This window comes from Solea solea, chromosome 4, assembly GCF_958295425.1.
Source record: "Solea solea chromosome 4, fSolSol10.1, whole genome shotgun sequence".
NCBI lineage: Eukaryota > Metazoa > Chordata > Actinopteri > Pleuronectiformes > Soleidae > Solea > Solea solea.
In genome coordinates this window covers 17,725,409-17,747,919 of record NC_081137.1, presented here as the reverse complement: position 1 = coordinate 17,747,919, position 22,511 = coordinate 17,725,409, and the positions used below count along the sequence as shown (strand labels likewise).

Sequence of the window (22,511 nt, the reverse complement as noted above, 5' to 3'; positions counted from 1 at the left end):
CCTCTTGTACACAGGACTGGGATGCAGTACTGACAAAAGCAAGGAGGCCCACCTGTCACATTAGCAAGGTGGAAGTAAACTCCACCTTGAACAATAGCTTTATAAAACAAATATCCCTTTGACGCCACTTGAATGCACTTATTTGCTCTTGTATAACAAAGTATTTAATATGTGTGTACAAGGACAGGTGGAGGAATCTAGAAGGAGGCAGTGATGCAACGTTTCGGATGCCGACAACCGTTCAATAACACAACATAAGGCTGTGAGATATTTAACCAAATATGTATATATAGTTGGAAATGGGCGTAAAAAGATTTAGAAATGCACGTTTGCTCTTGTCTTGATTGTTTAACCCTTTAAACACCTACACCTTAAAATGATATTTTTTTTTTATTTTTTGCTTATTTTAACCATAAAAAGGACCATAAAATGTTCTGTAACCATGTGCTTTTGCCCATTTTTTTTCCCAGAATAACGTTCAAAATCTGCCAGTTATTTACAATTTACTGCATGTTAAAATAGTGTATTAACAATTTAAAAAGAAAAAACACTGAAATTGTACATTTGCGTGTTACATTTTTAATTTGAACAGTTTTTGTCTCAATGTCTCAACTATGTACAGGCATTTTTCCAACACTTCTCCCTGGCGACAAAGACAGCGATTATCTGGCTTCCTGCAACAGCGCGAGTCAAATAACCATAATAACCACTCGCTGGCTTGGACGTGCAACTTCTCAGCTTTCAGAAAACACTGGAATTTTTCCGATAGCACAAACCATCACGTAATTACGGTCACGCAAAGTGCGCTTGAGCTAACGTGACGGGTTAAAAAGTAGGTTCCTACGTAAAAAAAAAAAAGGGTCACACACACACACAGCAGACATTTCATGGTTTCATTTTCTCCTCTGCTTCCAGCCGTTGCAGTGAGGAGGTAAGCAGGGACTTAACGTTTTTATGTGACTTTTAGTCGCCATGGAGTGGCTCATGTCAAAGTTTAGGGTCTGCACGCGTATTTGCAGGGGCGAGACAGCGGCGGTGGACCTGCGGCCCCTCGACCCGGCGGACGCGCGACCGCTTTGAACTCGTCTCGCTTCTTTCAGTTTGTTGCTGTACGCCAACCACGCAGCACTGCCGCTCAGCCTGCGAGATAAAGAGTGGGGGGTAACAGGTTATGCTTATAGCATTTTATCACGTTAAGTTCACCGATCTAAAAATAGTGGATTACTTACGGTGGACTGTTTGGCGTTAGCGAGCGGTCAGTTTCTTCGCTCCATGTCTGCTGCGGTGAAGCCTCCTATCGTAAAAGAAACATAAATCAGTAAAGTGTATGTATGATGCTCATCAGTTTATTTGACTTTCCCCACCATCCTACCGTTGCCGTATTGCGTTTTGTCGTTTTGTGCGCCGTTCTGAGCACATCCACTGCAGCGCTCCGTGGCGCTCCGTCACGCGCCGCGGCGCCACGCTGCGCTCTCTCCCCAAGTTTCTCGCTGCTGCTGCGCAGGTTGGCGTTTTCCCGTTGCAGAATGTTTATGCGGAGGCCGTTCGCTTGCATCTGCAGCTCCATGTCCAGAAGCACGTTCCCCGTACCTTGTGAGGTTTCAAAAGGACAGCGCGGTAGAAGTCAGAAGGCGGGCGGGTTGGCAAATAATAGGACTGGAGATTCACACTTTACTTTGTCAGGGAAAAGGAAAAGTTCAGGATTTCTGAAGTGGGGTCACATCAGGTACTTGAACATACTCGGCTTCTTACATAAGGCTGACTGTGCTCTTCATGGCCCCCCCATGCTGAGAAGCAGCAGAAGATAGGCGGACACATGCTCAGTGAAAACAAGAACTCTTTCCACTTAACAGAACTGCTCAAATGGAATTACAGCCTTAGTATTATGTCATATTAACCCCTTAATGCCCGAATATACTGTATTTCCAATTATGTTTAAAAAAAAAAAAAAAAAAACTAGCAGATGCTCGTATTAAATTCCTAATGCAATTTGCCTCAAATTTGGTGAATTTCCCCGACATTAGAAACTAAAATCTATGTGTTCTGCAAGGCAACCGGAATTAGTTTACACTCCGACCACTAGATGGTGGCAAAGTGCTCCCAGATACAATCTTTGGTGTGCGTGGAATATCCATCAACCGCTACTGCATTCATACGGAAAATGGTTTGAGGCAAATTCACGACAAAAGGGGTTAAGTCCAGTAGAAGGCCTCTTTTAAGAAGAAACTGAAATTTGTGTTGTTTTACAAACCACTCACCTCCAACACCATATAGTCCATGGAGAAAATCGGCAATTTGAGAATTTAAAAACACAAAAATCACAAATTACATATCTGAACTTATTCACAGAGGCAGCAGTGGAGTAGTAACTCGTGTACACCTTCATGTAAAATGGCTTTGTTTAGAGCAGGGCTGTCAAACACATTTGAGATAATAGAATCATCTCAAAACAACAAGGACTCCAAAACGTTTGCCTTTGTTTTACATTTACTGAAAAGTATCTTTTTACAAAACACATTATGAACAACCTAAAAAAAAAAAGTGGATCTTCAAAGCCACAAAACATTTTGCCACGGGGCATCTGCAACTAAAAAAAAAAATAAGATGGTCCAAGATGGTATGAAAAACAATGGTTTTGTTGGGGTTTTTTTGTCTGGTGTTGCCACTGACCGTGTCTGACTGTCCCGGTCTGCTTCTCAGCACAGGAAGGACACCAAGTATTTTTAGGGAGTCTCATACAAATTCACATAAAAAAAAAAAACAGAAGTATTTGATCCATGAAACAGTATAAATGTAGTCAAAATGATCGCCTACTCTCTGGTTGGGTGCGGGATAGAGGGCTGAGGTGTGGAAACACGACCAGGAGCCTCTCCCTCTCCTTTAAATCTTCCACCAACTCCTTCAGCTCAGCCACACTCTCCACGAGTGCGCCCATTTGGGTTTCTAGCCTCTGTTTATCCTTTTGAAGCTCCAGAGTGCAGTTCTGTAGTGGGGAGGGGGAGGAGAAGAAGAAGATATATTTAAAATATGTCCATCCTCATGCATGAACAAGTATTTGTTGTGGGTTGGGTACGAGCTGGGATACCTGCTGCTGAGTGAGCTGAGCCTGCAGTTGTTCCTTCTCCTTCGACATCTGTTGCAGCTCACTCTGAAGGTCGAGCCGTCTCTCCTCTTGCTCCGCCAACTGCCTCCGCAGCTCTTGGCGCTCTCCGTCGAGTGCGCCGGCTCTCTCCAACAAAGATTGCTGCTTCATCAGCACTGACTGGAGAAAGAAGACTGTTTCCACTCTAACACTCTGTACATTCGTTGGATGAGGGACACTCTCTGTGTCAGTCCCTCAACAGTCCGGTGTTTGCTGCAACACTGACCTCTTGCTGTCGACACGCACCGTGGTACTTGTCACTTTCTTGGTGAAGGAGGACCTTGGTCTCAGAGAGTTCACTCTCCAGTGTCTGGATCCTGTGTTGCAGTTGACGACGGGCCTCGTACTCTGCCTCCGCCGTCTCCTGCAGTGTGGTCTTCTCACATTCTAAAAAAAACACAAAATAATATCAGTTTTGCGTATGTAACGATGTGTATTTCTGTTAATTAAGTGCAAAATATTGTGAGAAGTCCTGAATCGTGCTTACCCAGAGCTTGTAATGCACGTTTCTGCACCGCGACCGTGTCTCCCAATCTGGCGTTACTCTCCTCCAAAGACTCATTTTCTGTTCCAAAAATATTAACCGTGTTAAAGACTGAAGGCTTCAGCGCGGAATTCATTCGAGAGTTTACTTCACCTCTCTTAAATTGCTGTTGCTCCTCTTGTAGCCTTTGCTCTGTTGCTTCAGTGAATCTCTGGGCCTCCCCGAGTGCAAAGCCCAGCTGGTCAATGGTCGCCTGGCGTTTTTCCATCTGGTCCTGCAACTCCAACTGTGCCCTCTCTAGCCGAAACCTGAACCGCTCGCGCACCGCCTCCGCCGCAGCCAGTCTCTCTTTTAGAGGCTGCACCGTGGCCCGCACGTTTTGGAGGTGTTTCCCAAGCCGCCGCACGTCACCGAGCTGCACACTGGCCCACTGGGCGACATCCCCTGCTGTCATGTCATGACCCAGCTCCAGGGTTTCCTCCACAGCAGCCAAGAGCGGCTGCAGGGAAGAGGGCAGACCCTCGCTTTGAAACAGCCCCACCAGAGCGGCCCCCGTCTTCCTCAAAGTCGACTGCACTTGACGACAGTCATCGCAGGGAGCGAGGGCTGACTCCGTCGTCTGGCAGCCAGCCGTGCGGTTGTCCACTGTAGGACCGGACGGGGTATTATGGGAGGGACGTGTCCTCGACATCATCTGGTGGAAGGCGCATGCCAGTGCCTCGGTCTCATCACTGTCCAGAATATTTGGCTCCGTCTTTCTCTCGCTGTCTTTTTGAGTCCCCTGAAAGGAGGAGACAAGCATGAATGAACACCATTGTAGTAACTAGCGACACTAGCACCATCAGGCCTCCAAAATTCCGGAATTCCCATCCTGATGTTGCTAGTTTTTGGTAATGCTGCATTTGTAAATTCTGTACAGAAAAATAAAGAGTTTATGCCAAATTACGTCTACTAACTCTAAAGAGTATAGTTTCCACAGAGCTGATATGATTACTGCAGCATCGTGTTCTGGTCTAAAATGAAGGTTTTTTTTTCCATTTTCCAATATCTGATTCAACGAAAATGTGTACGTTACGGTCAAAATCTGGTCCAGATGTTTTAAGACTACGACGTGAGGAAAAGTGCCTTCTGTGTCTAACTCTAAACACATGGATAAGCAGGAAATAGTAGTTGCCAACACTGCATTTATGCTTTTATGGCAGAAATTAGGATGATTTAATCTGTGGTTTGCAGAAAAACAACAACATAAGAGCCTGATTCCATATCTGACATTACCTGTTTTAAAATCAAGACATTTTTATCGGAAAGTCTTTTCAAAATAAACTGGATTTAAATGACATAGTTTTTATGTTATTCTTAGTTTTGTTTAGTTATTGTCCCCATGTATGAAGGTTACAAAAAATTGTTACTCCATTATTATTATTATTATTATTATTATAATAATAATAATACCATTTTCATCAGTTTGGCCAGTTTTTGTATATAATAAAAAGACACCTACCGTGCGGCTGACAAAATGGAGTAAGTTGCTCCAGTAGTTTCTGACAACAACACCAACTGACAGGAATCCTCTCTGCTGGGTTTGTCCTCTCCGTTGGCCGCGCCACACGCGCTCCACATAAGAATTGAAGCTTTGTAGAAGAAGCAGTAGTCTTGTTTAGGGAATAAATACATAAAAAAAATATGAATAAAATATATTCAGAAGTTCAATTATTTCTTGCCACGAGTGTCGTGTACGGTGAAGGAAATGTACCTGTCGATCACCAGCTCCAGCAGGACCGTATGGGAGTGTTCATTGAACGCACCGTCCCCATCCACAAAGTCGTACTGCTCCAACAGCGCCACCATGTCCAGGTCACAAGAGAGTCTGTCTGGAAACTTCCAGGAGGGAAAACGCACCCTTCCTGTTCTAGAGAATACATCTAAAATGGCGCCTTGGAGGTCGGTTAGCTCTTTCTGGAGGTTTTCAATCGATCCCTGACAATCCAAGGACTGACTCATTGTTTGTCAGTCTGACCTGATTTGTTCAGAAATGATTTATATTACGTAAAACACAAGAATTGCTCAGGGCTCAGCGCTCGGTGTCCAAATAGTTGCATGATTGCCTCTTTTATTCTCCGTCCTTTGTGCGCCCTTCTCTGCCTTCCGTCGCTACAGCAACAGGAATGACTGTATAAAAGACAGATTAAAGAATCTCTCCAAAACGTTCCTTTCATGTCACATACCTGTTTTCAAAAAAAAAAAAAAAAACTTCATTGAAGTTCTCCTCCTTGGTTTGAAAAGGACACACCGACCATCACCGCTTTCTCTTTTCCTCTCAGAGGAAGTTTAAGTTCTCTCCCGCGGAAATCAACTCTGTAAATCGTCATGACAACAAGCTTACTTGAGGATAAACTGATAAAACTGTGGATGTTTGTGTGGTAGATTTTTGCTGGTCTTTGCAACTGTTAAGGGTTTTTTTGAGGGTTAAATCCCGTTTTAAGTTAGGGTAACCGGGCTAGAGAATGGATTATCTATGAGTGACCCTTCTAAGAATACTGTACAATAATAGATGCATACTGTATACATATAAGTTTTATTTTGTGCATATCACAAAAGCTCACTCAAGTACAATGAGGGTTTATATTGTAAGGCATTTCTGAGTAATAATTATTTCCATCTTCAGTTTTTGTGTCAGGGAAATGTTTCTGAATGTTTGTTATTTTTAATATATCTAAATCAATTACTCCTTTTATCGCCTCATGCCGAATGCATTTGTAAGGTCTTGAATATTTTAGTGGCTTCTCACATTTGGTTAATTATACTCTCAAGTGTACACTCTGAAACGGCCTTGCGGTTGGCTCCAAACCTCACAATGTAAATATTGTTCATCATTATTAATACGTTGTGTAACGCTGCCTCTTTGGCTTCTAAAACACATTGCCGTGTGCTGTTTACAGTAAATTAAACCTGAAACTGAACTAAATGGAACATGATGCAAGTTTCTGGACGACTTTTTTTCTGTAAAAATCGACAGTGAAATGAACGAAGCAGCTGAGTATTGCTGCAACTTTCATAATTGTTTAATCTGTCGATTATTTTCTCGATTAATATCAGAAAACCTTAAAAATTGTTGATTGGTGTTCGTCAAACCTGGAAATGATGACGTTCTCAAATGTCTTTGTTTTGTCCACAAACCAAAAATGATTCACTTTTAACGATTTCTTTGTCATCCAGAGCAAAGAAATGAAGAAAATATTCACATTTAAGAAGCTTCAACAAATTGGAAATCTTGTTCTAATCATGAAAAAAAAAAAAGCTTCAAACCGAGGATTGACTTTGTGACCAGTGACTTTGTCAATCCTGGCTTTATAGATCTCATTTGGCCAAGTCACAAGTTACTTAATGTATTTCACCGCCAGACAACAGCAGCAGCGAAGAAAGATGTGAGGAAGTGAAGCGTATAATGAACAAAAACCTGTGAGAAGAGCAAAAAAAATACATGTCACCACTGCTTTTAACTGAAATGAATTACCATACCATATGTGTTTAAATAATTAAAGTAGGCTAATGTTCATTTTGTGAAAAATCTCTCTCTCTCTCTCTCGATGGCAAACGCTGGCATTAATATCCACACACACACACGGTTGTAGAGGTAGTGGTTTTCAGATCATCCGTGGATAATTTACGTAGGTCCCCCACGAACATTGAGAGAAACAGAATGAAAACAAACAACTAAAAGTGACATGGAACCTTTAGCCTTCTGAACCACCAGCAGCATCACTGCTCAAAACCATTCAATATCAATACACTCATAAAGCCCCGCAAACACAACTGCGTTTAGCCAGGTTGTATTTACCCTTTGAATTATAACCGTCGCTGGGTTAGGGTTAGGGTTACGTATTCCGCGTAATATACCTGAAAAACACACTGTCGAAAATCCTTCACAGGCTCTATACCTGCGGTGTCTCTGAGGCCAATGGCCATTTATCCCACTGATGTACCGAAGAATGTGCTTTGAATTTAAGGACGTCCACCCGGGGCACATGAATGCGCACTGAGGGGCAGTTGTCCGTCCGCCACTTTCAAATAAAAGTGGCATCGACGCGACTAGATTAGTGCACTTCCACAAACTCTCCGGAACGTGATGTATGGGGACTGTTGACGGATGCAGATGGGCCAACACTTGGCACCTTTACATCTGTCTTTTCCTTTGCTCCCTCTCTCTCTCTCTCTCTTTCTTAAACAAGTCATCAGTCAACATGAAGCCTTCACTCAGCAGCAGGACACAGGCAGCTGTGATATTTATGGTACGGATGGAATACACACACAATCGCACTAAATCTTCACCGTCGCCAAGACCTATTTTCTGCAGCCCCGCTCCGTTCAAACCACAACAGCAAACCTGGCGTGCCAATAAAGTTCCTAACCGTGACGCACCGAGCCACGCTATAGGCGATGAAATGACGGATTGGACTCCCATTTGAGCCATCCTCACGGTGAGGGAATACAAACTACACAATATCATTCATCCGTTCATTGTTTACCGCGTTATCCTCCATATGGAGGATGGCGAGGGCCGCTGGAGCCGATACCAGGTGACACGGGGCGGGAAGGCAGAGGGGTTACACACCCTGGACAGGTTGCCAGTCCGTCGCAGGGGCCAGAGACGACAAAACAAACTGGAACCTTTATAAAACTGCAATGCAGGAGACACCATTGAGTAGCAGTTCTCAGGAACCCAGAGACGAGACCCTATTCACTGCCACTGGATGTCACACTTACACCAGTTTCTTAAGCTCAAGCAAGTGCTTCATCAAGGACGTGTGTCTGTGGAAAGATTTGTTGCTGTATCTTAATCCGTGACTGCCCAATCATACGAGTAAATATGTCATATAATCTGCAGGCCTGTGCGTAAGAATCTGTATTAGTAGGGGAATTAGTAGAGATTAAACTCATTAAATGTGAGGCTATTGGAATATTTGCATAGTGCAACCACAGTCCACCACCACCAGAGGGAAAGGAAGTGTCCTTAAGACACAAACCTGTGATTGAAACATGGTGTGAGATCTCCGCGGTGAGCGAGGGGGGGGTGGGGGGGTTGTCGTGGTCAACGACGAATACTTTTCTTTTTCAGCCAACTTTCTTCTAATTAGCTCCAACAGCACAAAACTGCCCGAGCGTGTGTTTTCTGCACACTGTGGATATCGGCTTTCATTTAAGGCTCCATCTTTTATTGCACGGCCACCGAACCGAAGGTCACGTCAGCCACGCTTAACGGTTCCCCCATTGGATTCCCGTTTTGCATGCTGTCACCGTGTGAAAGCTCCCCTCGCACGGTGCAGTTATATCCTTGCTTATCCTTGTGTTCTGCAACTGTGATAGACGCGAGTACTTTAGCAGTCAGGTGGTTAATGGCTTGGTTGAAGTAGTGCACAAAACGTATGCAATTAAGGGAAAAGAAAAAAAGTCATAGATCTTCAATCCATCCATCTTCTACCGCTTTATCCTCCACATGAGGGTCACGGGGGTGGGTGCTGGTGCCAATCCCAGCTTACGTGGGGCGAAAGGCGGGGTTCACCGTGTCCAATTTGCCAAATCTGCATGTTTTTGGACTGTGGGAAGAAATCGCAGATCCCTGGAGAAAACCCACGCACACACGGGAATAACATGCAAACTCCATGCAGAAAGAGCCTTGTTGCGAACCCGGGGTCTTCCTGTTCAAAAGAGTCAAAATGCCCTTTTGCAATTATCCATAAATCTTATGGATGGTGTTTTAAAAACACAGGACAACATGGCAAACGTTCCTAAAGTTTCTCCACACTAGATTAGATGTAGGTTGCGAACCGTTGACGAGTGAAAGGCGTGACGTTAAAGCTGCAGTATGTGACTTTGAAATACAAACACAATGCTAAGTCCACCAGCCCCACAAATCTCTCTCTAGTTCTCAGTACAGACGGCTGCAAACAGGTTGGAGTACGACTGAAAGCACAAAGAAGTGTCCACGAAAAGTTCCCCCAAAGTTCTCCCTCGGTCAGGTCTGAGATTATCGCGTGGCATGAGCCACTTCTCAGATAAAAGACACACGTGTGTTTATCATTCCTGTTTACAAAGACGAAATAAAGACGGAATAATAACATCGACAAGAACACAAATCACCCACTGTAGGTTTAACAATAGGTCAGGAGATAAACAAAAAATACTAACCCCAATCTGTTACTAAGATTTGATTCGGACCATAATCCAGGCAGGATTTTAATCACATTTATCAGCATATACATTAGTCTACTGTTTTGACTGTTTTTTATTACAATTAAATTATAATTTGATTGCATATTTTAAGACGGAAAAACAAAGATTATTTACCATATTTATTGGGACACATCAACATTCGTGAACCCCGGGATTATTGGATGTTTAGGCCATAATCCCTATATAGGAAGCTCCTCGTCAGGACTGATCAGTCCCAGGTGTGTGTGTCTCATAACCAATCAGGTTGTTGTTTTTTGTGTCTTACTAGAAATTTAATAAACCACATCTTTCTCGGCTTATTGTACAAGCATTTATAAATTACTTTCAGATTACCTCTGTGTAAGATTTTATTCTCTACTTCTAAGACCGTGTTGGTGGGCGACAATAAACAAGCATTTATTACTACCCGCCTGTTAACATTCAAATTGTTCAGTGGAATTCTACGATTACACACAAGTCGGAGAAGGATTTTAAAGTTTGACTCACCATCTGTCACTCGCACATAGCAGTGTTTGTCACTTTGGTTCCAACTTTCCTGCAACTGCTGCAGCGCTTGAAGTTCGTACTCCGTTTTAAGTTCATGGTAAAAAACAGAAGACGGTGTAGAAAATGGGACGAGTGGCCTTGTGTGGTAACAGGATCGTCTCTCATGGTCTCACATGAAAACAAACCACAATAAAAACCAAATCAAACCTTGGGCTCCAAGAAACCTCGGATTCATTCGAGTACTATTCAGTGCGTCGCTGAAATAAACAAGCAAAACACAAAGTAATCGGTTAATTGCATACCCACAATCCTTAGCAGCCTGAGTGGCTTGAGACAAGGACATTTTATTAATCAGGAAAATGAGTTCTTTCTCGTTAGCCAAATTGTAGATGTAGTTTTTTTTTGTCCAGCTTTGTCATTTTTGTTGTGGTTTCTTGTATTTTCCCTCTCCTGGACTGACAATCGATTCATTACGTCTGCAACAGTATCAGGCAAAGCTTCTATTATTATTATTATAATAATTATTATGAAAAATTGATGGAATTGATTGAACAGCAGCTATTTTGGGAAAAGGACAGGTGGTACTGATCAGTGGGTGTAAGTTGCTGGCTGCTGTGTGAAGGGGCCCATTGAAGGAGGTCTATCTGCTCCCAGCTATGGCTCCACGACGCAGAATTAGGCTGCGTGCGCTGCATAAACGTTACACAAGCACCTGCGTGTGATGACACCTCCGCAGTTAAGACTGGTCACCTTTGCAGTTTGGAGTTTTCTCGCCTTCAAAATCTAAATATCCTAAAGTCCAGGATTGAAGTGCAAGAACAGACGACGGGTTTTTTTTTTTTACTCCTGCTGACCTGCAGTCCAAATCAATGAAGATCACAGCAGTTCCTCCATTTAAAAAAAAACAAAAAAAACAAAAAAAGGCAGCACTCCAATCACAGCAGCGGCAGGAATAGCAGTAGCCTCCTCACACAGACTGGCACTGGGAAATTGGCTGCAGCACAGAGGCTCTCTACAGACTCTGGACCTGGTGAACACCTGATAAGGGCCGATCTGAATGAGACCGCGTTTCGCTTTTGTGTTGATTACAGGGATTTATAAATACCAACGGTGACCCCACGTGTGATGCAGCTCTAAATTAATACACTGCCGTCAAGACAAAGGCGGGCAGGCGGGCGGGCCGGCCTTGTTTCAACGCGACTCGATGATGCCCTCAAGTGGCCTGAGGCGGGAGGCTGCAGCCAAGAAGGACGACTGCTTACTTTGCTGTGTGTGTGTCAGATGGATGAGAGCATGTGGGCTCAAGGGAAGAGGGAAAAACCATGAGAGGTTGTTTGAAGCTTTAGAGGCCGGATGAAAATCAAAAACATCAACTCCTGCAAAAGACACACACCTCCCCGCTTTTGGAACCGCTTCTTTACAAGTCTTGAATGTGCGTTGCTCCGCCATTGCACACCAGCGGGCCTTCTAACTAGGCCGCCTTTGTGTCTCGTTGAATGCATCAGAATAATTGCACGCTTTAGGTACTGTACACATTCTTGGCTTATTCGGGAAGAGTCGTCACACGTGGTGACACAGCTGTCGGCTCTTCTGCCAAGACTGGTGTCGTCTCCAGTTGTGTTTCCAGTAAATGCTGCTCTCCTATTGCCGTCGGGTGGCTTTGAAAGATGCTGTTATTGATTGGCTCCTGTATCATTCACCTGCTTGATGTATTTATATCTGGAATACAAAAAAAAAAAGAGAAAGTGTGGCACAGACGCGGGGCGATACTTCCGCCTTTTCGTTTGAAAGTCAAGGTGAGCGTCGCGGAAAAAAAACCTCCTAATAAACAACCAAAATGAGGAAGAGAATTACGTCCATGTGGTGTCTGCCCTTTTGTACACCAGTCTCCGAAATGACCGCACAGTTTGGTCCTCTCGGCTCTGAAATTACATGTTCTAAAAATAAAGGCACTGAAAAGACAAGTGGTACTTTACTGTCCTTTAAACGGGTACTTCATCGTGACTTCCTGGCACATAGCGCTGGAGGCTTGTTTGTCAGACAGAAATTCTGCCCGTCATGTCGTGTTGTTGTGACGAAAAGGACACAGCGGCGGTAACATCGGGTCTGTTTATTCAGAGCTTTAAATACATCGAATAGAATTCACAGAAAGTTTAACTCCATCTTTTTTTTTAAGTACATGATAATAAAGGAAGAAAAAAAGGAAAAAGAGTACATAAATTACAAGAATCAGTAACTTAGGAAGAAGGAAAGGGAGGTAACTTAGCTTACCTTCTTATTAAAGTTCATTAAATAAGTTGCAGAACGGTTCTGACAGTGGAATCCATCCAAAACAACAACAAACGATGAGTTAATTATGACAATTCCCAACGGTTGTCCAGCTCACAAATACAGTCCTGGTGATTTATTTTGAAGTGTCACAGGGTGGATGTAAAGTGATCTCAGTGTGCTTTACAAACATTTTAAGAAAAAAAAGAGTTTTATATATATATATAATCATGACATGACATTTTGATATTGTGCCTGGCCTAATATACACTTAACTGTATATTGCAGGTTAAGAAATGCAATGCGTACTTCCTGGTTTCTTAAAATAAATGACAAAATGACCAGTGGCGAAATCCAAATCCTCGGAAATTTCCAGCCACAACAAATGTCCCTGTGATTCTAAAAGAGTTTTTTTTTCTTCTATGATTGGTGTCCACAGCCTACGTGAGTACAGTACTCTTGAAAATCTACTGTCGAGAGTGTGCCAACCTACCCCCCCCCCCCCCCCCTCCCCCAATTGTTATCACATTGATTCAGTCCATAGGAGGCCTAGTAATGACTAAACGGTGCTGTCTCCTTCAACTCATGGTACCCGTGGTGGTTTGGCTCTGTGAAGAGACAAAGAGGGGCAGTTAGGGCTCGGAAGTACCACAAATCTATCTCTTCCACATTTGCCAGTGATTTAAAAAAAAGACTCTTTTAGAAATATAGTTGACTCAGTTTGATTTGAAAAAGGAGAGGGAGGAAAAAAAAAATAAAGAAGATGTATGAGAGCATTTATACTTGGATTCTATGAGTACATGTTTCTCAAACAGTGTCCTTGGCTCCACTTGGAAAATGGAATCATTCACTTTTTCAGTTCGAGTTAAACCACTTGCTATTCATAACCTGTCGTCTGTAAGTCACTTAATAATTTTTTGTACGTCCCAAATAATGAAGACAAAAATAGCTGCTAGGAGAATACGTTTGAGTGTGTAGATAAGTGTTACGGTACCCAGAGTCATATCCTCCTCCACTAGAGGCCTCTTCTCGCCGCAGTTTACCACTCTCCCCTGCGCCGCTCCCAGAATAGTCATGATATCCACCAAGTTGAGCTTCCCTTCCTCCTTGGCCTCCTCCACCTCCTCTGCCAGCTCCCTCCCAGCCTCCTCGCGCTCCTCCATCTCCTCTTGGCTCAGCATCGCGTTCAAGCCCTGCCCCGCGTTGCCGTTGCCGACCTGTGGCGGCGCCAGCGAGCACAGTGCCCTCACTTTCCCGTAGGACTTCAAGTGGGTCACGTTGGCGCGCAGAAACAGCAGGAGGACGTTGAGGTCGTTCAGTGGGCAGCCCAGCCTGCGGCGGTTGGTGAGGTCCAGAGCTGGAAGGATCTCATAGACGGTGATGAACGTGGTGTCCCAGACGAAGAGCCGGATCAGGCTGAAGAGAACAATGGGAGCCAGCAGGATGTAGATGGCACCGTTGGCCACACTGATCACCTGAAAGACCAACTGGCCGATCATTTTACACTGAACCAGCTCCGGGACCCAGTTCTGGTCGCGCAGCATGCCCGTGCGGACGAAGCAGCTGAACTCGTCCTGCACAAAGGCCGAGAGGTGGAAGTAGGCCAGGTAGAGGCACGCCGTCGTCATGAAGGTGAGGAGGAGGAAGCCGCGCAGGAACAGCATGCTAACGAGGAAGTAGGAGTTCTGTTTGCACTGCATGTATCTCTCCAGCAGAGGGTACTCAAAGTAGCGCTTCTTCTTGGCCCTGCAATGAGACGTGGAGAGGGAACTTAGCGACATGTTCTCCTTCATGTTCATGCAGTGTACATATTTTCAGACGACAGAACTCCCAACCAAACGTCTACTTTTACTTTACATTTTAATGTTTCATTTGCACTGTATGTCCTTTTTATGATTTTGAAGCAAATCATTATTTTATGCTGCAACCTTTTATTTAACTCTTTTTTTTCTCCTTTTCTATTTTTCTGTATTTTGTTTTTATTTTTATTTCTAAATTGTTTTTATACAATTATTTTTATTTTTATTTCTAAATTGTTTTTATTAAATTGTTTTTATTTCTATTTCTAAATTTTTTTTATTCAATTGTTTTTATTTTTATTTCTAAATCGTTTTTATTTCTAAATTGTTTTTTTCAATAGTTTTTATTTTTATTATCTAAATAGTTTTTATTTTTATTTCTAAATGATTTTTATTTCTAAATTGTTTTTATTCAATTGTTTTTATTCAATTGTTTTTATTTTTATTTCTAAATTATTTTTATTTCTAAATGATTTTTATTTCTAAATTATTTTTATTTCTAAATTGTTTTTATTCAATTGTTTTTATTTTTATTTTCTAAATTGTTTTTACTGTTTTTATTTTTCATTTCTCCAATTCTTACTGTTTAATGTTTCATGTAAAGCACATTGAGTTGCCTTTGTGTATGAAATGCGCTATATAAATAAAGCTGCCTTGCCTTGCCTACTTTTAGCCACTCTGCTCTGCCACCACAGCCGCCACAACAATCCTCTGGTTCACAGTCTATGATTTTGAACGGTTCCTCTCCTCCTCTCCTCCAGACCACATATCCCAGTTCATCAATAAAAAAACAAAAAAAACTGACAGCCTGAGATCACTTCTGTGATCTTTAGATAATGTCTCTCACTGACAGATTGTTTTAAATCACCCACTTTCCCTATGGGAATTAGCATGTTCATGTTTGAGTGTGACCAGGTTATTCAAGATGATCCTAAAAACTGTTCAATATGTAGCATTTAATTGGGGAGCGATTCGCAGAAACGAGCAGATTAATATTCATGCCGCAAGCCCAAGTGTCACGGGTCTCTTACCTCTGCAGCTCAGCCTGGAACGTGAGCGGGTTCTGGGTGTTCTGCCGCATGTCTAAAATGTTCTGGGCCATTCGGATCGAGCGGTTGTATGACTTGTCAAGTTCATCAATTACGAAGAGCAGGTCTGAGCCCAGTGTGGGCATGACGAGCTGGCGCCAAATCAGAGCTGGCAGGTACATCAGCACTGCCATGGCCAGAAGAGAGTAAGGGAACATCTGGTAGCACAATGAGGGGAAAGGGTGATGGAGAGGAGATGTAATTGGAGAGAACAAAAAGACAAAAGGAGTGGAGAGGCAACAAATCAGATTCTCTACTTCTTATTGAATAAAGCCTCTAAAAAAGATTACGGGCTATGGAAATATTTCGCGATTCATCCGGAGCCAGTAAATCTTATACGGCATATACCGCTTACTTTGTGAACCCAGAGGGAGCGCTCCTCGAAGTTCCCCTCGCTGTCGAACTCGTGGTGCATGAGAGAGTCCCAGCAGTACGTGTCGACATAGCTGGCTTGCTTGATGGTGAAGTTGCTGGGAGGGAAGCAGCTGATCTGAGGCCCTGCGGAGAAAAAAAACCAAATACTGATCTGTAACACCGCCTGCTCACATTGGCAAAACCGGGATCTGCAGCCGAACTGATCCCACTTCGTCAATCTTTAAGCCCTGGACACGGCACATGCACACGTGGGTCGACTTGCCGCTTGATTAGCCTCATCTTGACCATCCCAGACTCTTAAATAGCGCTCAGATTTCATGAAGACCAACCAGATTATCCCCACAGCCCCAAAATGTCCCCAAAATCTTAATTTGAAGCCAGAAATTTCAGTCAAAACCCCAGAAAATCACATTCATGTCTTTTCCTCTCTCAGCGCTGCAGACTTTCACAGTCGAAATCATGTGTTTCCAAAATGGCAGCCTGGCATTTAAAAAAAAACAACTCCCAAACTGGGCCTCCTGCACCTTATATTTAGTTCACCTTGATATTACCACATACAGCGTGACCACTCTGCACCCATCTGTCATTTCCCGAGGGTTCTCCACCCTAAAACACAGAGCCTGGAGGGAAGGAACACGCCAAGGGTGTGCCCCGCCTACTGCACGGCCTCAGGGAGGAACAGGGCGCTTGTTTTCTGTGCCCTCCACATCTGCTGTTCTGTCTCTATAACTAGAAACATACAGCCACTCATTTACTGTGGGGTGTTCAGTTTTTATAGTACACCTTATTATAGCCAAGCATTACATGGTCCCTGTGTGTGTGTGTGTGTGTGTGTGTGTGTGTGTGTGTGGTGAGGTCATATGTGACTCTTAACCTCAACATCTTAAACATGGCGAGAAACATTATCTGTCAACGCAGCGATCCAGCAGCCCAGATGAACATTTCTAAGTGTACACAATTCAACAAGCGACACACCATGTGTTATTGATATAGATGACGGTGTTTTTATCTATGGAGATTATGTTGCAAAACACCAGCTTTTCTTTGCCATAGGGCACATTTTATGCTTAAATAAACTTAAAGATGGGGTAGGAGTATTTTTTTTTACTGCATTTCTTACAATCCTCTTCACACCTCGATTGTTACCAATTAAAATGAAAATTCAATCACCTGTGGAGCAGGTGCGAAAACGCCATCCAATCATGATCAACGGTCCGAATTAACACCTCTTAGCGCACTAATCACGCAGAAGCTACCTCTGGTAGCTCGATAAATCCAACGAGAGCGTTGCAGCAACGTTATGGCAGAAAAGGTGCCAAAAACAGGCAAACGAAAGACGTTTTTTTTTTGGGAAAGCTACTGCCAAGACGTTATGTCTTCGTGATTTGTTCGTAGTATTTGTTGTTTTTCGGGATCAAGTATTCCAAAAAGTTAGCGTAACCGGAAAGTGCTCCCGAATCCGCGTTCGTTGCGTGTTTCCTGTGCTCTGGAGGCAAAGCGTCAGAGGGAAGTCTGAAGAAATTCAAAATAATCTTTAACTACATTCATAGCCAGGAGATGATGGCAACACATCATATGACTGAGTCAAATACACTGAAATCCCACATCATAGACAACCGCTGACGACACATAGTCATGGCTCATGATCCTATATTCCAGTATAGGCGGCCTCCTACTGAAACAGTTTGGGGGTGAAACATCGTCTCTGACGTTCTCTGACCTCATCGTTGTCAGGGATTCACAAACCATTAAAGGCCCCATGCTGGCGAAAAAGAATGGCCTTGAGCTTATTTAGTTCTTCCCAACACTTTGATCTTCCCTTTTTGCTGCGCACCACAATAACAGGAGCTACGCTTGCCGAGCTTCATATTATGATGGGTGCTGGGAGTGATAATAATAACTGACAGCGCGCCGTGTTCTCATGCAGCTAACTATGGAAATCTATTTTTCCAGTTTGCTTGTGCGAGCATGTGTAGGCGAATGTGTTAACAAGTCATCCCTATATTACAAAAAAAAAACCCACATACATTTCATTAAAATCGTGTGAAACATTCTCCCTCTCAGTGCCCGACCCCTGTGGGCCCTAATATTTGTGCCGCCGCCGCCGCTGCTTCTGCTGTCTCCTGCTCGCACTCCCCAGTCAACACGGGCAGATCATCTTCTCATTTGTGCAAATCTTGGCTGAGAGTCCAGGTGCGAGGAAACCAGACTCCAGACAGCAGCGCAATCAAGCTCTGTTGTGCGTCTGACGGCCCCGGCAGCAGAGACGCAGCCAAGTTCCATCAGTTGAGCTGCGTATCTCAGCACCGCGTCATGTTCGACGCCCCCATCCCCCCCCCGCCCGCCCCGCCTTCTAGTTAATCAACATATCCTCTCATTTGACTGGAATAGAGGGGAGCCGCCACGGAGGAACTTCTCTTTGTAATTACAGCGTGCCAGCGTTAGTGAACGCTGCTCTCAATCATCCCTCCCCCCCCTCCCCCGTAGCAATTAGCATCAGGAGCATGAGGCTGATTGCAGACCAGCTCTGGAGGGATGACATGTAGTTTAAAGTCAAAGGAGTCGGCCTCCTTAGCATTCGACTTGTGCTGCTGACTCCTTTTGGTTGTCAGTTGTACTTTTTTTTCTCTGTCTCTCCTTACAATGAGTTTATATTGTCAGGAGACACATGCATGAGTTTCTCCCTTCCTTATATTTAAGCCTCAATAATACAAGAAGTTATCGTTGCAGATCTAGGATCACTGTGGATCATCGACTGTGACGACCGTGGATTATATTCATAGGAATAGTATACAGAACAATGTGCCATTCACCCTTTCATCCTCATCTTTCATACCCATATACACGGCACAGGTGTCAGGGAAATCAAACCCACAACCTTTGCATTGCTGGACAACTCGCTCTACCACTGAGCCCCTATACAGTCATTACAGTTGTTTATTAATACTTCAAATATGTCATATTGCTATTTATTATGATATTACATGTAATTATGACTATTATTAGTAGCGGTATGGTTTTCTTTTTTTGGTTTTCCTTCAGTAGTTCTGCAGCACAGTTGTTGTTTTTTTTATTTCGGGAACAAGAGAGCTTTGATTTTGTCTCAACCTTCTGAGTCCATTTTGAATGAGCCACCGCGGATCAAAGCGGTGACACGTGTTTGTATATCTGCCGTGTTTGTTGGGAAATCTCTCCCCGTCGCGAGCCGAACTCCAATGAATGGCAAGTAATTCGAGGACACAAAAGGAGCACAAACAAGCCGAGTCGAGTACGGGGAGGATAATTATGGACCAAAGCCAGGATAAAACCGATGCACTCCACGCTGTTTTTTTTTGTTTTCTTTTCACTTTTTCTTTTTTTTTTTGAGAGAGAGTGAGAGAGAGAGAGAGTTGCTCACCCAACGAGATCTCGCGGGCAAACGCCATGCACACCAGCAGCAGCGGAAGGCCGACGGAGACGTATTTGATGACCTTGTCCAGGGGAAGCTCCAGCTCCAGGTGGCTCATCCGGCTTATCCCAGGGCTGTCCTGCAGCAGGGCATCAGATAGCATGGCCTTGGCCGCCGCTCGGGCAATTGACATTTTGAAAACCTGCCCAGGGATGAAAGAATTTGATTGGAAACCCAAGATATAATGTACAATCAACTCTCGACAGTGCAACGTTCCACTCCAAAGTGTCCATTTACCTTAAGTCTTCCAGCTTCTACTGATGACACCGGTTGAAATATGTCTCCGATCCAAAAGAGTTCCAGTAAAGGTCTGCGTGGTGTTGGAAAGCGCTTTATGTATTCAGGGAGAGGCCTCTGCAAATGAGAGGTTGGATCTGGGCTGGACCAGGCCCGAGCCAGGTCTCGCTGTAATTACAGAGAAGACATCTGGGACCATGTAGGCGCCCAGATGGCACTGGATGCAGCAGACCTCCAGTGCTCAACCCTAGGCCATGCAGTTGTGGGCGTGGGTGTGTGTGTGTGTGTGTGTGTGTGTGTGTGTGTTTTTCTCTGGTGTATGTACACTGTGAAGCTCGGCGGTTGTGGCCCACTTCAAACAAACGGACCAATGCCAGTGGCTTTTTTAGCCTCTGTTATTCCAGAGCTATTTTTTAACTTCACTTCAGCCCCCAGTGTACTGCTCACCATGTTTCTGAGCCATGTAAGCATGTAGAACATCGAGAAGAGCTACACGCTTATGTCGTCATGTTTATCAGGGTTACAGATCACATAAAAACAAAAGGTGCATCGGGAAAAAGAAAATCAATCTCTAAAAAAAAAACATGTGTATCATCAATTTATAGGCCCCCAAAAGGAGACAGGAACACGGATTCATGAATGTGACACAGACTTTTTGTTCCATGATAAAACAAGAAGAGTCTCTTGAACTATCACAACACCACGTGACTGGCAGAGTTATCATGTGACGCCTGGAGGAGAACCAGGGTTTTAAGGGAGCAACACACCGAGACAGAAAGGGGAAGAGGAGGAGGAGGAGGAGACACACAGGGCACAGGGACGGGAAAAGACGCAGAATCACACATACAGCCTCAACCGCGTCATTTAAGTTGCCTTAAATCAGGGGTGTCAAACATACGGCCCGGGGGCCAGAACCGGCCCGCCAGAGGGTCCAATCCAGCCCACAGGATGAATTTGTTCAAATTTCACACTAATCTAAACGTAATGTCAAATGCTCCAGATACCCGTGACTAAATGTCTGTGCCTATATAGTTCCATTGTGCTGTGTAAATAGTAAATTATGGCATGATATTGTTGAAATTGCACTTATATTTCTCAAGAAATTTCATGTTTTGTAAAATGATCCTTCATTAAATGTAAAACAAAGGAGAAAAAACAAAGGAGTTCTTGTTGTTCATAGGTTATTATGCTATTATTTTACTATTTTTACTGGTCCGGCCCCCTTGAGATCAAATTGTGTTGTATGTGGCCCCTGAACAAAAATGAGTTTGACACCCCTGCCTTAAACGATTCAAACCCTGCTTTTACAGGCAGCCACACTGCACTCCGTGTTCTGCACAATGCAACAATTGCTAATAAAAAAAACCCCAAAAAACAGAAATCTCTTGCACACAGGTTGGACAGTTATTCGATGAACAGACACTCATTGCATTTATCGACAGCACTGCAGCTTCTTGATTTGCACCTATGTCGTACTTCCACATGTTCACATATGCACACATTGACCGCATTTGTCCTATCCTGGCGTTCTACAATCCTGTGCTCGTTGGACCTTGTACCCCTTGCTGGCCTGAGGTGAACTACAACAGAAAACATTGGTGAATGATTCATGAGCAGTCCTCCTGCTGTAGCCGCCCGCTGCCGTCCCGTGATAAATTAGAAACTCCTACCTTAGCTAATGCATGGAATAGATTATCATATTTACATTTTATCCCTCCGCCGCCTCTCCAGCTGGTGTTGTTGCCGCTCAGGTGAGTTCACTGACTGCTCTGCCCATCTGACCCGCTCTACTGTCCAGTGTGGAATAATTAGAGAGGATTGTGATGCAGACAGCCTTTTTTTTTTTTCACTCCCACCATTTTAGCAGCACTTCCTTTAGGTTCTATTCACCTATAAACCTTCTATAGACCTATTGTGTCTTATTTTGAAGCCATTGTGTTTCAGATCCTTCCTTCAGCCACAGACAGAAGAACTACAGTAGAACACATTGTTTAAAAACTGGTCGATGGACGCAATTATACACAGGCACTCATGAGCCGCGTCAAAACAATACAGTACAATGTGGCCTGCGCAGCAAAAAAAACCGCCCACATCAGTAATTAATATTCTCTATAATTTAAATAGAGGCAGCCTGTGGTCATGGAGATCTGTTGGGGTCCTTTTATGGGCTGAGGAGAAAATGCGGTGGAGCGTTTGGGTGGGCGAGTCGAAATCACAGGATAGAGTCAGTGATAAAAAAAGTGGGTGGGACACGATAGACCGACATTTAGACTCCTGACTGTGTAATCTGGAAATACTGTAGTGTATTAGTGTTTTACACATACACACACGCTCTCTCAGGACACACTGAATGAAATATAAACAGTCAACGGTCAAAACGGTCAAATTGATGAAAATGCACTAAATGATTAATCCAAACTCTTAAACCCAAACCAAATTCTGAACCTTTGTGTATTTTTAGGCCCTGGTAGAGAGGAGCTATTTCATTGGATGTTACAATGCAACGTATGGGATAATACTAGTGATGCACGATAGTATCGGCACGATATTGGTATCGGTATCAGCAGATATGGGCTTTAACCCCTTTTGGACAACTGTTTTCGGTATGAATGCAGCCAAGTTGGAGAATGTATCCTACTGCATATTCCACACACACCAAGGATCGTTTTTGGAAGCACTTTGTCGCCATCTAGCAGTCGGAGTGTAAACTAAATTCGATTGACGAACGTAGATTTTTGCTGCTAATGTCGGGAAATTGTCCAAATTTGAGGTAGGTTGTGCTCAGAAAACAATAGGTACCATTTTAATGGTTGCTCCTACTGCCGATATATCAGAATAGAGTATATTTGACAAAAATTGTGGAAGTTATTTGGTTTATCGCGACTCCAGGGAAGGGGAGGGTGCATGGGGCACTTGTGTCCGGCGGAGGAGTGCCTTGCTCGGGCACGGGAGA

General features: G+C 43.7%; 2 protein-coding genes across 5 annotated transcripts in view; both read right to left on the bottom strand.

Annotated features, from left to right (window-relative positions):
• Nucleotides 1-573: 573 nt before the first annotated feature.
• Nucleotides 574-6,784, bottom strand: LOC131458033 (coiled-coil domain-containing protein 157-like). 2 transcript variants are annotated; one of them, XM_058626657.1, is made up of 10 exons: nt 5,380-6,784; nt 5,128-5,257; nt 3,780-4,407; nt 3,630-3,707; nt 3,369-3,529; nt 3,086-3,262; nt 2,815-2,983; nt 1,373-1,590; nt 1,230-1,294; nt 574-1,140 (listed from the first exon to the last, which is right to left on the bottom strand). In XM_058626657.1, the coding sequence occupies exons 1-10, from the start codon at nt 5,625-5,627 to the stop codon at nt 894-896; spliced, it is 2,121 nt and encodes a 706-aa protein (XP_058482640.1). In that variant the 5' UTR covers nt 5,628-6,784; the 3' UTR covers nt 574-893. The 2 variants fall into 2 exon arrangements, with proteins under 2 accessions (XP_058482640.1, XP_058482639.1); XM_058626656.1 differs by having other exon boundaries at nt 5,128-5,278; nt 5,380-6,783.
• A 5,927-nt stretch (nt 6,785-12,711) lies between these two features.
• The window catches only part of pknox2 (pbx/knotted 1 homeobox 2), a 102,200-nt gene continuing 92,400 nt past the window's right edge, over nt 12,712-22,511 (bottom strand). The window contains exons 1-6 of one of the 3 annotated variants that reach the window (XM_058627128.1): nt 19,559-19,745; nt 19,271-19,463; nt 15,854-15,996; nt 15,442-15,656; nt 13,606-14,357; nt 12,712-13,219 (exon numbers count right to left, since the gene is read on the bottom strand). In XM_058627128.1, the coding sequence (XP_058483111.1) occupies nt 13,161-13,219; nt 13,606-14,357; nt 15,442-15,656; nt 15,854-15,996; nt 19,271-19,454 (1,353 nt within the window). In that variant the 5' untranslated portion in view covers nt 19,455-19,463; nt 19,559-19,745 and the 3' untranslated portion in view covers nt 12,712-13,160. Of the gene's footprint in view, nt 14,358-15,441; nt 15,657-15,853; nt 15,997-19,270; nt 19,468-19,558; nt 19,750-20,212; nt 20,240-22,511 lie in introns of those variants that run through there. The other 2 variants (XM_058627129.1, XM_058627127.1) reach the window with 2 other exon arrangements.